We start from the raw sequence: 15,695 nt of genomic DNA, 5'->3' as shown, positions 1-15,695 counted from the left end.
CTTTTAATAGTTTGTTAAGCTATCTTTATAACAGAAAAGCTACATGAGGCATGGAAACACGAAACTAATCATCCTAATCCTATTTTGGCAATTTTCCCATAACACTGGGAACATTCAGGGCCTTGTGATTAGGACTTGTTACCACTGTTAGAAAGAATGATTCACTCCCCTAAGGGGGTTTTGGCAAGAGGGAAATGGTGGAAAGAGATAAGAGTGGAAATCTGTGGAAGTAGCACAAGTGTTTTAGAAAAAAAGAATTATCTATATATGTGCATATATATATATATATATATATATACACACACAGACAGACTATATATATTATGTATGGTCTATGTACATACATTGCAGATTTGACCCTTACTACACTATGCACAGCATACATACAGTGTGCATACATTTACACACTCTGTTGGAAGTGATGCAAAAAAGCATGAACAGGCAAGGTAAAAAATAGTAAATGAGCATGCAAAATTAGCAAGTTTCAAAGTTTGAAATTTCTGTTAGTTTTGGTAAATGTCGGGAAAACAAGCTGAAGGGTACATGCATTACCAAAAGCAGAAAAGGAAATACTTGGACTTCTGCTTTTAAGAAAAGTAATAACTAGGTACACAATTCCAAGTCCTGAAGTGTTCTCCAGCAACTCAAAATACCAGGAGCTTTTACTACTTTACTCCCTCCTAAACAAGGAGTTTGGGATAATATAATTCTCCTCTGAGACCCATAAGCGGTGACTCAAACCCCCCAAAATCTCCATAGCTCATGGAAACATCAGAGCAGACAGAGAGGTGTCCTTCAGAATGGACTCCCTGTGCTGGCTGACTCATCACCTCTCACAGAATTGGTCTGTCAGCATTTGCTACGAGGCTGAATGAAACGTTACACAGACCCTTCAGGCTGCACTCAAATAACTACACACAGTTATATACAAGCTACAGGCAACCTACAGATGATAATCTGGAAGTGCAGAGCTAAATCAAAGGGACAGCAAGCTTCACTGGACAAAAACAGAAGATGTTGATGTAGTACAGACTAAGTTCATGTCATGCGCTGCTGTTGGCGAGAACATCAAAGCCACCAAATATGCTATGTCTGCATGGCAACAGTGGAGGAATTTTATTTTTCTAATTAAAATTATAATGAATCCCTGAGAGAAATAAGCACGACAAAACAACTGTTGACAGTATTAATGGCCTGCAAATGAGGTTATAATTCAGTAAGTTAATTGTGTACATTTTGTTCATCAGTCGCCAAATCATATTCATGACTTGCTGTCAATAGAGAGATTTTGAATACATTTTGCTTTTTTTCCCCAAGCTGCACAGCCCCCCAACTAGTTAACAGAATGAAATAAGACAACCTGAAAAAAGACAAGTGAATGTCATCTATATGTTATGAATAGGGCAATATAAGAGACACAACAGACAAATTTCAAACATTTCTGGTTGAAAATGTGTGTGAGCACCACTTAATTTAACTGTACCACTAATAAACATATCAGAGAAGAAATGCTTCTTCCAATCCCATCATACCAATTGTTTGCAGAATTTCCTGTATATCAAATTTGTTTTCTCTGTTTACGGCAGTGCTTTTAAAAAGCACAGGAGAGGAAAAGAACACATATCCACAAAAAGGAAAAGATTAAGGGCACACATTCATAAAAGTTACCAGAGCCATATTACACAGCCATACTCATGAAGGAAATCTATGTAGCACCTACTTGCTATAATCAAGGTCCTCCAGCTACAATAACAATTACATTAACGTTACATTTCCCATTAAAACTTTCAAATGCAACATCAGTCTACGAAAACAATTACCTTTTTTTCAGTATCAAAAATCACTGCAAGACGATACTGCACTTCTGTGTGGATGCTGCAGAAAAGCACCATTTATGTACTCAACAACAGTGCACAGATTTTCTTTGCAGGTTTTCTTACACAGATATGGATTCAGCTGGGGCTTAGTTAACTTTATGCCTTAAAATTTACTTTACATCTGTATAAAGAGGTTTACCTCTAGGAGCCATGGTTTTAGTTTTCTGTCCAGCAGAATATCAAATCCCAGGACTTCAAAGCAGACACTGTCGCTTCCTGGTGCTTGCCCTGGCCTGCACATGCGATAAGCGTGAAGCACATGTGGCTCTGCAACTATCAGAGTCTTCACCACCAGCTCCTGCAGGGATTTGGTTCAGAAAAATTCATCAGGAGAGAAAACACCAGCAGATACTGAACTACAGTGCTTTAATATTTTCAATTTCATTTACATATCTACTAGAAAAAAAGATTTTAAATACCAAATAAATAGTCTATAGTAAACAAACTATTCCTCTGTAGTACCATATATAACTTTATATAGTGCTAGGTTATTGTTGTAATTTCCACGGTACATACAAATTTTGAGACTTGCAATAAGTTAAATATTAAAAGCAAATTGGTAACATAGTATAGTATAGACAAACTTCATCCATTTCATTTTTCAGTATAATTTTTGATAAGTGTTCTCAGAATCATATAAACAACTTTAAGCTCTAACAATCTTAAGCCTGTTCCTCATCTAAAGACACCTGTAACACAACAACTTCAATGGTCCTTGAGTAAGTACAAAGATATATGCAACATTGATTACAATTTTGTAAATATTTACACATAAAGTTCAATTTATACACTAAAATGAAGTCTCCAAGAGTTTAAATGGCATGATTCCTTTGTACCATATCACTTATGTCAATAACTGCTTGAAAGGACTTTTGAACCTCAGAAAAAATGCTAACATTTAATTTTTAATCAGACTATGAACCTAGTCTTTTAAAAAACATAATAATAGTTTATAGTATGTCCTTTGTGACATCCATTGCTGAGAATTTGGGTTAATAAAGTTTCAAAAATCATTCTGAATTGCAGTAAAGCAGATGGCAGAAGCAATTAATTTTCTAAAAATACACAAAATAAAATAAAGTGCTTTAGTCTATCTTACTGAAATATCACTCCAGAATTTGGAGACATCAAGATTATTTGTTTCTAGAAACTCAGTAAACCATTTTATGGAGCGTTTGCTTCCTTTGTCTTCTGTTTCATCCCGTTCAAAGTGTTCATTATGTTTATTGACAGAGTAGTTAGTCAGATGCATATACAATTGACTCTAAAAAAAGGAAAACAAGACATTTTAAAAACTCTAAAAACAATTCTAAAATAGTCAATTCAAAATCATGTAAAGAAAAATTGACATTAAATCAATAAAGACATAATCAAACAGCTCATATTTGCAAATACAAAACATGCAGATGTAGTGTTTCTGATTCTGGGAGACTGCATGACTGAATGCTCCGTAGCCTTCTTACAACAAAACCTGGGCTTCTACTTAAGACAATGCAGTGAACTGATCCACCACTACATCTGGTTAGATACTGTATCTGCCATTTTTACAGGTCTCTATATAAAAAACTACCTAAAAAAGTAAAGAGCTATTATCATAACTTAGAGAATGATTACATTCCATGAGAAACAAACAATAAAGTCAGTATTTTGAAGTGCTACTTTAAAAGTGCTAAAAGATACTCTGGCATCTGCTTCATAGACAATCCCACATTTCAGTTTTCACTGTAGCTTATTTATGAGAAGTGTTCTCATGATAGTGATACTTTAAAATATCTTTTACATATAAACTCGTCTGCCATGCTGATATCTGCCAAAATTGCTCATTTGTAACTGGCTGGTAGCCATACATCAGAGGGAGGTAAATTTCAAAACATACGTTACATAAATGACTGAGTGCTCCAGTTCCTTTATGGAGCAAAATGTCAGCAGCAATAGACTCACATTATCAGTTGAATTTAAAGAAAGCATTCCTTTTCCAAGGTCAATTTATAAGCCATGATCTGTACATTTACATTATCTCCGAGAGATTAATTCAGCTTTTCACTTACACTATGGTGATACCTGTCCTCATCACAGTGACAGTTCTCTGACATGTTTGATTACATACATGAGAGTAGATGATATTCTAAGATAGCCATAAGCCTTCTGTTCCAATTCATCTTTAATAGATAACACAAGCCTTCTTCTGTCATTTATCTTACTACACTTTCTTATCTTTAAAAAACTTAATGAAATTACAAAAACCAATCAATACAATTGCAAATGAGTTAACAGTATTAATGAGTAGCACTAGAAGCAACTAAATTCTCCCATGGCTTCATTACTCCTTTAAGAATCATTATGAAATCTATTGGGTTTGAGTAATCTTTCCATGAAATTCAAATTATTTCAGACAAAAGTAATTATGTGTTAGACTACTCAAAAAAAAAAAGTGTTTTGGGCATCTGAACTGATAGTCCAAAGTTATTTGGAACAATGTCACTGTGCAAATATGTCATCCAAAGAACAATGTCATTAGTGACAAGCAGGTTATTTCACACAATAGACAACCTCCAGCATGAACAGTTCTGAGAACATAGAAACAACTGCCTGCTCTGTTTATCCTCTCAGAGCATATTTCAGTGCTGCTAATGCCGAGATTAGCAGCAATACACAAATTGTAAAAGCAAACTATTCCAAATATAGTACTGGAACATTTCCAAATATAGCATTTGTACTGGGCCTCAAATTGTACCTGCGTTTTTCAAAGGCACACAAGAGACAGTCAGAATTTTAAGTTTCACATAGGCAAAAAGGCTCTATGCTGTTTTCTGTTACATAATTACATGGAAGCTGCTCTAAAAGCAATGCAGTACAGAGAGAGGTATAACAAACCTAATCTACTAATACTTTCCAATTCTGCAAATCTACTTCTTTCTTAGACATCTGCATTTTAGTCGGAGCCAAAAGAGAAGGGTTTACAGCCCCCAACAGGGCAACATGCTATATAGTGGAACAACAGGAGGAAACTGTGCAAAATCTTTAGCATGACCCTTACTATTTCTTGGTTTTCTCTATGTTCACAGGCAGCTCTACTGAATCACCCTGAAGCCAAGCACACACTCCTGTCCCTGCTGAAGCAGTCACTGACAAACAGCAGCAGCAGCAGGAGATTCCCTCATGTTCAGGGACTGCAGTGAGCACTGGGCCCTTCCAGTGCTGGTTCTCTCCTTTCTGTTTCAGTTCCCAGCACAATGGCTGAAACCTGGCAGGACCCTCAACAAAGGCTCCAGATTTCCTGCATGCTAAGCAATGATCTAGCAGGAGCTAAACCTTATTAGCACCTGCCACCCCAGCCTCCGTCTCAGACGAACATAAAAGCAATGTGCCCATTCTTGCAGTGATTTGATTTTATTTTTTGGATTGTTATCTTTTGCTTTCCTCTGGAATATATTTAAACTCTTTAGCATACATACATGCAAAGTCATATAAAATTTTAGATATAAGCAATAATGTGGCTATACTTGTGATTTTGATAGAAAACCATGTGCTATCTTTCACATAAAATTTTTTCTCTTCAGCGACAATGCAGAAGTTTATCCAGATGAACTCAAGTCCCAGTTTATTTAATTTTACCACCTGCAAACACTACACAGGTTAAAGTCTATACCATAAGCAATAAATTGGAAGGAACTCCAACTTACCAAATTTGAGTCGCTGGGGGGATGATACTTTTCCGTGCCCATTCTCACCAGCCCATCATGATATAAAAATATTTTTAAGGGATCACAGGAGGTTACAAGAATATACACACGTAAATCAAACTTGTAGCCTTCCATAAGAAATGGTTTGTCAAGATATTCCTGAACAATTAAGTGATCCTGAGCTTGTAACTTTTCTCCATTCCTTATTAAAGAGATCCTGGTAAAAACAAAAGTTATTTTAAAACTTGGACATTACTCTTTGAAACAGATAATTGTGGTCACCCAGCCAAGTAGTGAGGCTGAAGTTTACCTAGAGAAAGAGACTTAGATATATGATTTTTAATGCAGAGAAAAAGCTCCATTCCCTTACAGCACTTTTGGTTTCCTCTCCTTTATTGTGCTTCACTAGATGAAAAAAGCCAACGAGCCATTTCAAAGTAACTTTCTGCTTGCTTTGATTCAACAATTCATAATAATGGGTTTGCTCTACACTTAGAAATTGTTTGGCAGAACGACCAGTCTCCAGCTTCTGTGATTATTCCTCATGCAGCTCTAAAAATAGAATTCCAGTCTTTGTCATAACTTCTGCCCCAGGCACAGGCTGCAAAGAACTTTCAGTGCTAACCTTAGGTGATGAAGTTTGCAAAGCAGGACACTGATCTGTATCACTGAGGATGGCATAGATTAAGCTCAGTATTTCTGTATTTCCAGTTCACTCACACCAGAATGAAAAAAGGTTTATATATAACTATGAACTTCCAATCTCTAACCACGTAGACTTTTAAATAACTGTAAAAGCTAATATTTTCAGTATAGAATTATTAACCTAAAATTCCCAGAACCTTAATGCTACCTTAACCTTATTCTCTATTATTTATTATATATTTCAGAGGTTTGGTACTGAATACTCCTAATAGAGTGAAGTACTCTGCAAAAATTTCTCTGAACTATGCTGGTACCTCTCCCTTTAGCTCATCTTTGCCCTTACCAAGAGGACTGAAAATGAAGAAATTGAAAAGTTTGGGGGCCTTACTTTTATAGTATTTCTGACATATGTTGAAAAACTAAGAGCTTTACCATATAGTATAATTCAAATTGATATTAAAAGCAATAAAATCTAAAACCAAAGTATTGGGGGGAAAAAAGAACTAAAAATATAATTGCAATATTTATCTCATTGGATTTTTACTGTGCAGCCCTGTCACAAACAAAACTTCTTCAACTCAACAGGTTGCAGTCTCTTCAGGGGTGTGCCCTGCTTCCAAGAGTGCACATCCAGCCACATCCCCAACAGCATCTCCTCTGTCTCTCCTAAACCTTGTGGCTGCTGCTCTCAAACACGTTTCTGCTTCTGTGACGGGCTGCAGTTTGGGAACACAATGGGGTGTTTTAGCTGGTTTTAAAGCTGTGAAATATCCTGACTTCCCACACACATCCCTGCAGCCTCCAGCCACCAAAACCCTGCCATTTATGCCCAATACAATCTCACTTATAAATCTAAGCAGAGAAAAAAAATTCACAATAAAATAACTGTGTTCATAATAATTATTTGAGTTTATTTAAGGCTTGTGAAGCCTTCACCCGATACACTGACTTTCACACAACTCAAAATACAATCTCTTATTAATACACAGCTTCTGGTAATGTTGTAAGTAGCACTGGATTTCACCTTTATCAGGTAATAAGACTGAAGGTAACTCACAACTCACCCATGTCCCATTGCACCATTAGCTGGTTTGACTATGAAAGTTTTCTGTCTACGTTTCTTCTTCAGCTCTTTGACATAGTTCTGAAACTGTGTATATTCTGCAGGAAAGATCCACGTTCGAGGAATGAAACTGTACTCCTGAGGCTGACTCTTGATCATTCTGCACAAAAAGGGTAATTGAGTTAAAATCTTTTGACTACTTTGATGTTTCAATCCTCAAGATTAAAAAGCATTCATGACAATATGACAATGAAGCTTTTTCAGCAAAATTCTGTAATATGAAAGCAAACTTTTGCATTTCTGTAAGAATAGTTAGAGCTCTATATACATATTCATATAAGTGTGAATGTGTTAGATTCAAAAGCAGACTATCTTGAGCATTTTTGCTTATGTGCTTATTATGCTGCTGGTATCCATCTCATTTCTTGGCATCCATCTCACTCCTGTTAGAATTTTTAGCCATTTACTCAAATGACTTAATGCTATTCCTATTCTTAGAAATATTAAACTTATAATAAACCATGGGGTTTTTTTTGGGATGGGGGTGGTGGTATTTGGGAAGTTTTTAATTTTCATATTGGTAGGTGTCTGGGGAGCTATGAGAATCAACAGACACAAAAAAGAGGAGTTGGGATATTTGGAGTTTCTTCTTGGGTGCAAAAAAGACTGAATTAAAAATTAAAATTAAAATTGGAAGTAATTAAGGAAGAGGTTTTTTGTTCCTTTTGAAAGAATTTTAAACGTAAGGAATTGTAGTAAATAGACTTTGACACAGGCCAATCAACTCATTCATTTCCTATATAGGACCAATCACACAAGCTTTGAGTAGTCTTCGGTCCCAGTATATTTGGATTAAGATTCCAAGAGCACCTAATTTTCAAAAGAAAGCAAAGACATTCAAAACAAGATCAAGCAGGAGGGGAGTGGGGTGAAGGGGTGGAGCAAAAGAACTAAAATAAAAATAGGGAATCAAACTCTGAATGTGGGGAAAGGATGCAGCAAGATCCTGATCTCCCTGCTTTAATAGCTGTGGCAGCTAAAGTAGTGAGTGTATCTCATTCTATACCTCCATTATTTGTGAAGAAGAATGGAAAAGAATTCAGGTAGTAGAAGTGTCCATCACCCAGAGCTGTGTTTGGCAGACAGGAAGATGCCCCCACACCCACACACGCTGTGGGTATGGCTGAGGTGCACACGGGCTGCCTTAACCCCGGTTAGCAGCCAAGGTGTAGCAGCAATGGGGACTTGGTGGTTGCACACCAGTGTCATAGTTCCCAAGGATAAATTTAGTCTTTGCTGAGTTCCATACTGGTGCAGCTAGCTTGTTTCAGGTACTCAGAGTACCTGAAACTTCCTTCATACAGAACCTCATACAAAATTAGTTCAGGTAACTCACAACTACTCTGTAGCATAGAGTGGGCACATCCAAAATACAGATATCCACAGACCAACAGAAAAGAATTGTGGGTTTAAAAATAAATTAAGTGATACAGGAAGTTCCCCAACTTTGATTTTTTTTTTAATGCCGCTATGGTAAAGTTTAATATTTTTTAATTAAATACAGATTTAGGTATATTTCTCCTTTTGCATTGAAAACTAATAGCATCAGCATAACTAATGTGTAAAAGAGGAGATATAATTTCTAATTTTCTTTTCTACTATGAGCTTATATAATACTCTTGGGCAGATACTTTTTCTTTAAGTGGCTAAAATACTAATGGAAAAAACAGAGCTTTTTTTCAGCCACATGTGTAGGACTAGGACGGTAGCCAAGCCCGAATGGTATAATGGATACACTGTCACCAAACTGTGTAGCCAAGTACCCAACAAACACTCTGCAGAAACCACAATAGCTACAGCAGAACTGCATCAGGTTCAGTGCTTCTGCAGCTTCATTGTAACTATTGTTCTTACAAATCTACTTCAATGAAAGCCACTAAATATTCAGGAAAACTTTTCGAAAACAGAAGTAGATATTTGAATTCCTGATTCATTCATATTGTTAAACAAGTCTCCATCTGCTCTGTCTTTATGAATGTTATTACTTTGCCAACTGAGTACCTTATCTAGGCAGAAATGATCCTATTTTTAGGCAAAAAGCAATTTCTGTTTAATTTAGTTTAAATCCCTCTCCAGATTATTTATCATATGCATCCTGTTACATGCTAGAGAGCTGCCATTTAACTTATTCAAGGGTTTCAATATACACACTCCCTACTCACTGAATATAGCTTCAAGCTATTCCGATATATTGATATTATTTTGTGACTGAAAGTATATCAGTTCAATATGCCTTATCTTTTTAATGCATAACTGAACTGGGTGCATTACAAACACTTAATATTATGAAGTGGAATACTTCAGCATTGTTTATAAGTTCTGAGGCTCACTAAAACTTTCAAAAAAAGAATTCAGCTCTGTTCTTTCCCTGCAAGGCCCTCTTCAGAAAGGGCTTAGGAACATCATTAAGTAGCCTGTGGAATCAAGGCCTATCCCATTACAATAGCCCTATTTTTCAGCACATGGGCTGTCCACTACTATGAGTAACCACTTTTTCACTGTGCTCCTCTATCCTTTAGCTTTTGCTGTGCTTATCAGGAGAAATAAACAGCAAATTATTGTTCTTCTGAGTACTATTTTAGCTCAAATATGTGGTCAGACTGTTCTTTTGATCTCAGAGTGCTTTCTGTACAAAAGAATCACTGGTGTTGGAACAAAACATAGCTCGCTAAAGGCACAACCTTCAGGCTAATAAACGCAGATTCCACTGCCTAAATTTCAAAAATCCCCTGACATATGAAAAGTTAGTGGATATATATGGATGAGAATGATTCTTGGCCCATGATCACATAATGAACCTTTTAAATGTAATCAACAAAGGTGCTGGAAAAGACAATATGGCATAGATGGATCCATGCCCTTTCCCACTCATCCTGTGCACCTTCCCCTCCATTTACTGAATTCAATTTATAACCACACAAGGAGCTCTCATCTAAGAGACCCTTCACAATGGTCTCTTAAGATCTAGTTCTCCCTATGATGCCACTTCTATTGTTATTTGTTTCTTTTCTGTGTTCTTATTATTATCCTTGAAAATTATGTTCATGCCTGCCTTTTTTTTTCTCAATTTCATTCCTCTTTCCAACTGTTCCATTATTCTGTATTCCTACACTTTCTTTGCTGAGTTGTCTTTTATCATATTACACATGTTAAGTATTACACTGCTCCTTTCCACCTTTCTGCATGTGAAAACCACATGGTCCTGTGATCCAGAGTGCCTGGATATTGCCTGAAAAAAGAACACCTGAAATGCATTACCTCCTGAATAGTATTTTCCTTTCAAACTAAGGCAGATTTGTTCTTTCACTTTATTCCCAAAAACTTGCGTAAAATGAAAGGGTGAAATCAGTACAGCAACAAACATGGAAGTAAAAGAAAAAAAGTCCACTCTCTACCAATTCTCAATATAGTTTCATTGTCTCTCAATGACAGTAATTAGCAGTCAGTAATGGGAATAGAAAAGATGGCCTGCAGCTGTAAACAAGACAAGAGAACTAGTGTTTCCACACATCCAAATTTTAAGACAGAACAAGAGGTGTAGGAAACAAAATCCTGCATTCTACAGGAATGAGCCTGCTCAACCACGTATTCCAATTGACTTAGGATTTCACCAGCAATTTGAAGGCATATCACTTTGATTTTTATAAAGTATGAATACTAAGTATTGAGTTGTGAGGGCCAGTATTGAGAAAAAAACCCAACTGATTAAGCTCTGCTATATCTACTGATATTAAGTGAAGTCACAACATAGATGTTTGAGCCAGAGTTATCATGTAAAAAAAATTATTCCTATCTTATCTATATGTGCAATCTCAGCAATGAGTAACTTTAAACTGTGTTCTGAACTTAGAATTCAGTAGGTTGAGAAAGGTATCATCAGGCTGTATTTGAAAGAATGAGTGCATGATAACAAGAGCTTTTTGTCCATTTTCCATCTTTTTTAAAAACTATGACAGAACTGCAGCAATACACTGTGTACCAAACTGACTGGCTGTTTCCAAGACCTCTCCAAACAGCTGCTTGCCTCTATGTGCTATCTCTGGTTTTACTTTCAGTCTCAGAGGGGCACTGAAAAGTGCTTGAGCAGCATCACTGGCACAGGGGAGCTCTAATCCACATGTAGGACATGGAGACATGACAGCAATGCACACAGTATTTGCATCATAATAGTTGCACACATTCTACATGTTATGTGTTCTAGTCACAGAACAGAAAAGGAAAGAGAAAGAAATTGAGAGAGAGACAGAGAGAGAGAAGATACTACATTAATTGCATTTGTATGAAAACAAATTCTGTTCTGTTAGCAGTTAAGTTGTGTAAGTCATGTTGAGGGCCAAATGATTAGCGCTATTAATAACTGCTCTACAAACTAGTTTAGATTAGAATAAAATATTGACATATATTTACCCTCAAACCTTTCCTTACTAGGCTATCAGATCATTATTTAGTATTGTTTTCTTACAAGTCTTACTCACAGATTCTCAGCTAGGATAATTCCTCAGAACCCAGTTATTCCACTAGAGTGAGGAGAATTTGTAATTAGAGAAATGAGCCTCACTGACTAATTTGTTATATAAACAGTAAGATGCTTCACATTTTTAAAATTTGATTTTCACAAAAATGTAGCCATTAATTATTTTAAACAAGTACTATCAAAGAATTGGTCAGGTTGGAGGGACTTCAGTGGGTGCTCAGGTCCAGCGTCCCAGATGAAGCAGGGCTATCCTACAGCACATTGCACAGGATAGTCCAGATGCACTATCCAGCCACATACAATTCTTTTATTCTGTTCTACTATTATGGGATACATATGTGGGTGTATTATGTATTAGGTTTATTGTACAATAATTCAAGACTCACCCACATTCTGCAGTGTTTAGACAGAGAAGTGAACCCACATAATACTCCACTGAAGTCAACTGGAGAAATAAGTAGCCCACTCTAATGCTACAGATGCAGGACCAAAGCCAAAGTTATTAAAGAACTTTGAAAATTATTCTTGGTCCTCTCCTAGTTTCTTAGTAAAAATAAACAAGCCTCAAAAGCAATAGTTCTGTATATTATTGCATTAAATACCACAGCTGGAAAACTTCTTAATATTAAAAGAAATATTACTTAGTCATGTTTCTTGCCAGAAAATCCTTTCTGCATATCTCTCCCATTCCTGGAAAATGGTTGATTCTCTGAGGAAGTAGAAAAAAAAAAAGGAAAATTAATTGAAACTTTTTTGTTTCTCTGGCATACCTAATTACAGTAATTTAAAACATTCAACTGCATGCTCAGGCAAACACAAGTACTGCTACATCTAAATTATTTAAAATAATATCTTGCACTATAGTACCTATTCTTAACAATATTAAAGATGCTGCAAGCTGTATTCTCTTCCATCCATGTAAGTTCCCATTGTTTTAATTTCATACATGAGACTATCATACTTTTATTCACAAAGCTATCTAGAAACAAAGAATGCAAACACAAGATAATGGTAAAAAAACCAAAATACTTATTCACAGGACTGTGGAGAGAGAGCTCTATTTCTTAACTTACTGCTTCAAAGCTTATGAGAAACTTATAAATGATGTTTTGTATCTTCTTTAAATTGATCATTCACAACACCCAACTGGCAGAAAAAAGCATGAAAGAACAGCCCCAAATATTTATACACCAGATTCCAAGTGGTAAGAACAAATAACTCTGGAAAAGAGAATAGGATTTTAAGCTATGCAGTGGTACAGCCTTAATTTGTTTGTAAGAACAAATAACTCTGGAAAACAGAACAGGATTTTAAGTTATGCAGTGGTACAGCCTTAATGCAGCCTGTTTGGTTGTGGTTTGTGTGGACTTTTTTTCCCCTCCACACAAACAGAACTGAGCAGTTACTGACAATTACTGAACATTTCAGAGTAAAGCAGTTTATGGAAACATGTCAAAAATCTTAACTGTACCTGATAGTTCTGCAGCTCAGCAATCTTCTCTTGCTGCACAGCACAATCACTCCAGATCAGATTTGCTGTTTCATCCTCATCACGTGTTTTCACAAATCCCATCTCTTGTATTACTACACGCACTGTGGAGAAATCACACTCTTAGGGACTATTTTGACTCTCTAAAATAGATTAATTTTCAACATTTTTAAACAATCAATTAAGATTTTAAATACTTCCCCTATAGAACTCTTCGTCTGAGAACAATGTTAGCATGGCAAGCTATTTATCTTGCAATATTTCCATCAGTCTATTGCAAACCTGCCATTACAATGTTTCAGCACCTTATATGAGGCAGGAATCAGCACAACCACTGATGGGAACTGCAAAGAGCTTCAAGGTATTCCCCAATCATCCAGCACAAATCCCCTTGTACAGCAGTTATATTTAGTCTTGGTTATGCCATAAGTTACTTTTAAAACAGTGATGACTATAAGTGTCACTGCAGATAGGGACAAAAATGCCTCCTTAGAGAAGGTACAGTGTTGCAAAAGCAAATGCATGCATTATCTTAATTTTTTTTTAAAAAAAGACTGATTACATACCATGCATAACTCTGATTCTAGGAAAACAATATTTTAGCACTAAACATGAAAATACAAAACCTCAACGGATTTTACTGAGAAGCCTCTGTATAATAATTAGAGTATTTAACATTGAATTTACACTGTTCATCTTTCAAGGCTTTAAGTAAACTTACAAGCACATATATAACACATATTTAGAAGGCTCTTCCACAGCCTTCTTGATTCCTTAAGTTGTTACATTTCAAGGTAAAAAGTGAGAATTAATATGAGTAACAAAGGGGATTACTAGATACACAGTGTCCAAAGCGATGAATTAAATGTTACAAGAAACCCCGGGTTTTTTATAAAAGAAACTCCTTCAGAAATGTCTCACTGTCAGGTTGATGCAGAGTCCATTAATTCACTCCATTAATCAGTAACTCTCTCACATCAAAGGCCATTAGGATGAAAACAAAATATGCAGCTTCCTACCAATTTCATATTTTGTGCCAGCAATATTGGCAGTGATGACTCCATTCTTCTTCTTCTTTCTGACTTTCCTTTTAATTGTGCTCTGATAGGGTAGTTCCGAACTCAAAGTCAGAGAAGCAGTTCCATGGTTATCTTTGAAAAATAATGTTGTAACTATTAACATTTTTATATTTCAAATAACATATACAAATTAACTAAAAATACAAATAGTACTCCATCACAATTTATAGGTACAAGCATACTGAATAATTCATAGGGTATATTAAAAATCCAAGACTAGCATACCTCCCTCATTAGGAAAGGATGGCATTATAACCTAGGATAGTGCAGAAATAGAGTTCAAATTCTGTTCCAGCTTCTCAGCAAATGGTGAAATTGTCAAAGCCAAATTACTTAAAACTCCAGTCATGCCATTTCAGTCTCTGGCTGTAGAAAAAATTAGTTCTGGAATGGATACCTGTGTTTAAAAAAATGTAAGAGAGACTTTGTCATAGACAAATCCTAAAAAAAAAAAAAAAAATAGCAGGAAACTAAATATGAAAGCACTTTTAATTACATGTATAAAGAATTGCTTATTTTAGAAGATTGATCAAGCTATTATAAATACAAAACTTTGTTCATTGCAGTTCAATTATTTTCTTTCTGGAAAAATCATTTTGCAGTGATAATTTTCAAAATGAAATTACATTACCTCTTTTTCTGATTTTCATTTGGGTATGGGACATTTTGGACTTGAAAATATGTAACACTGAATTCAATCAATACTGCCACTTTCTATCTCCATAAAGCTCTATGAATTTAGAGTTTTATATTTTCAAACATATTTTAAACACACTGTATGAAGGTTTTCAGTACCAAATGGGAAATAACTGAAATCACAGCAATAATCTGTTTCCTCTTTTTCACTTTCAAATGTTTTTTAAAGCAATTGTCCAATAACCATGTGGTAATGTGGCTGCAGTTTAATGCCCACTTCATGACACAACAGATGTGACTTGAAGACATTTTGGATTGACAAACATTTAAATTTTCAGATTTTAAAGTGAACATTTACTTCCATAAAATGCTATTTTTTACATCTACAGTCACAAAAAATTCCTTTTTCTTTTTTTTTCCCCTCATGAATACAGCACTACATGAAAAACCACACATATTAAGAAGTTTTTTAGGTCCAGCTTCAGCACATAAGAACAATGGGTTAAAATATTAGGGAAAGAAAACCTTGGGAATACATCACTTCTAAACACACTGCTGCACACTGACTAAACACACTGCTTTTGGGCATGCAGCACTATTATACCAAAGTCTGCAAGGAAACAAATGCTGTCTTTGGCAGGCTGCCTCAAACAAATCTACAAGTTTTCAAAACATACAACATGTTACTG

The 15,695-nt window shown here is 35.7% G+C and overlaps 1 protein-coding gene across 12 annotated transcripts in view; it reads right to left on the bottom strand.

Annotated features, from left to right (window-relative positions):
- Nucleotides 1-15,695, bottom strand: part of TTLL7 (tubulin tyrosine ligase like 7) — a 66,219-nt gene that overhangs the window by 31,463 nt on the left and 19,061 nt on the right. For 10 of the 12 annotated variants that reach the window (XR_010366422.1, XR_010366421.1, XM_064428460.1 and 7 more), the window contains 8 exons: nucleotides 14,596-14,767; nucleotides 14,311-14,442; nucleotides 13,274-13,395; nucleotides 12,444-12,511; nucleotides 7,270-7,428; nucleotides 5,561-5,777; nucleotides 2,977-3,141; nucleotides 2,017-2,175 (listed from right to left, as the gene is read on the bottom strand). Coding sequence is in view for 10 of the 12 variants with exons in the window: in XM_064428460.1 (XP_064284530.1) it covers nucleotides 2,017-2,175; nucleotides 2,977-3,141; nucleotides 5,561-5,777; nucleotides 7,270-7,428; nucleotides 12,444-12,511; nucleotides 13,274-13,395; nucleotides 14,311-14,442; nucleotides 14,596-14,620 (1,047 nt within the window). In the remaining 2 variants the exon portion in view is untranslated. Of the gene's footprint in view, nucleotides 1-2,016; nucleotides 2,176-2,976; nucleotides 3,142-5,560; nucleotides 5,778-7,269; nucleotides 7,429-11,307; nucleotides 11,426-12,443; nucleotides 12,512-12,875; nucleotides 13,023-13,273; nucleotides 13,396-14,310; nucleotides 14,443-14,595; nucleotides 14,768-15,695 lie in introns of those variants that run through there. The other 2 variants (XM_064428462.1, XM_064428463.1) reach the window with 2 other exon arrangements.

Source organism: Passer domesticus, chromosome 7 (assembly GCF_036417665.1).
Source record: "Passer domesticus isolate bPasDom1 chromosome 7, bPasDom1.hap1, whole genome shotgun sequence".
NCBI lineage: Eukaryota > Metazoa > Chordata > Aves > Passeriformes > Passeridae > Passer > Passer domesticus.
The sequence above is the reverse complement of the archived record's forward strand: the minus strand, read 5'-3'. Positions and strand labels throughout refer to the sequence as shown.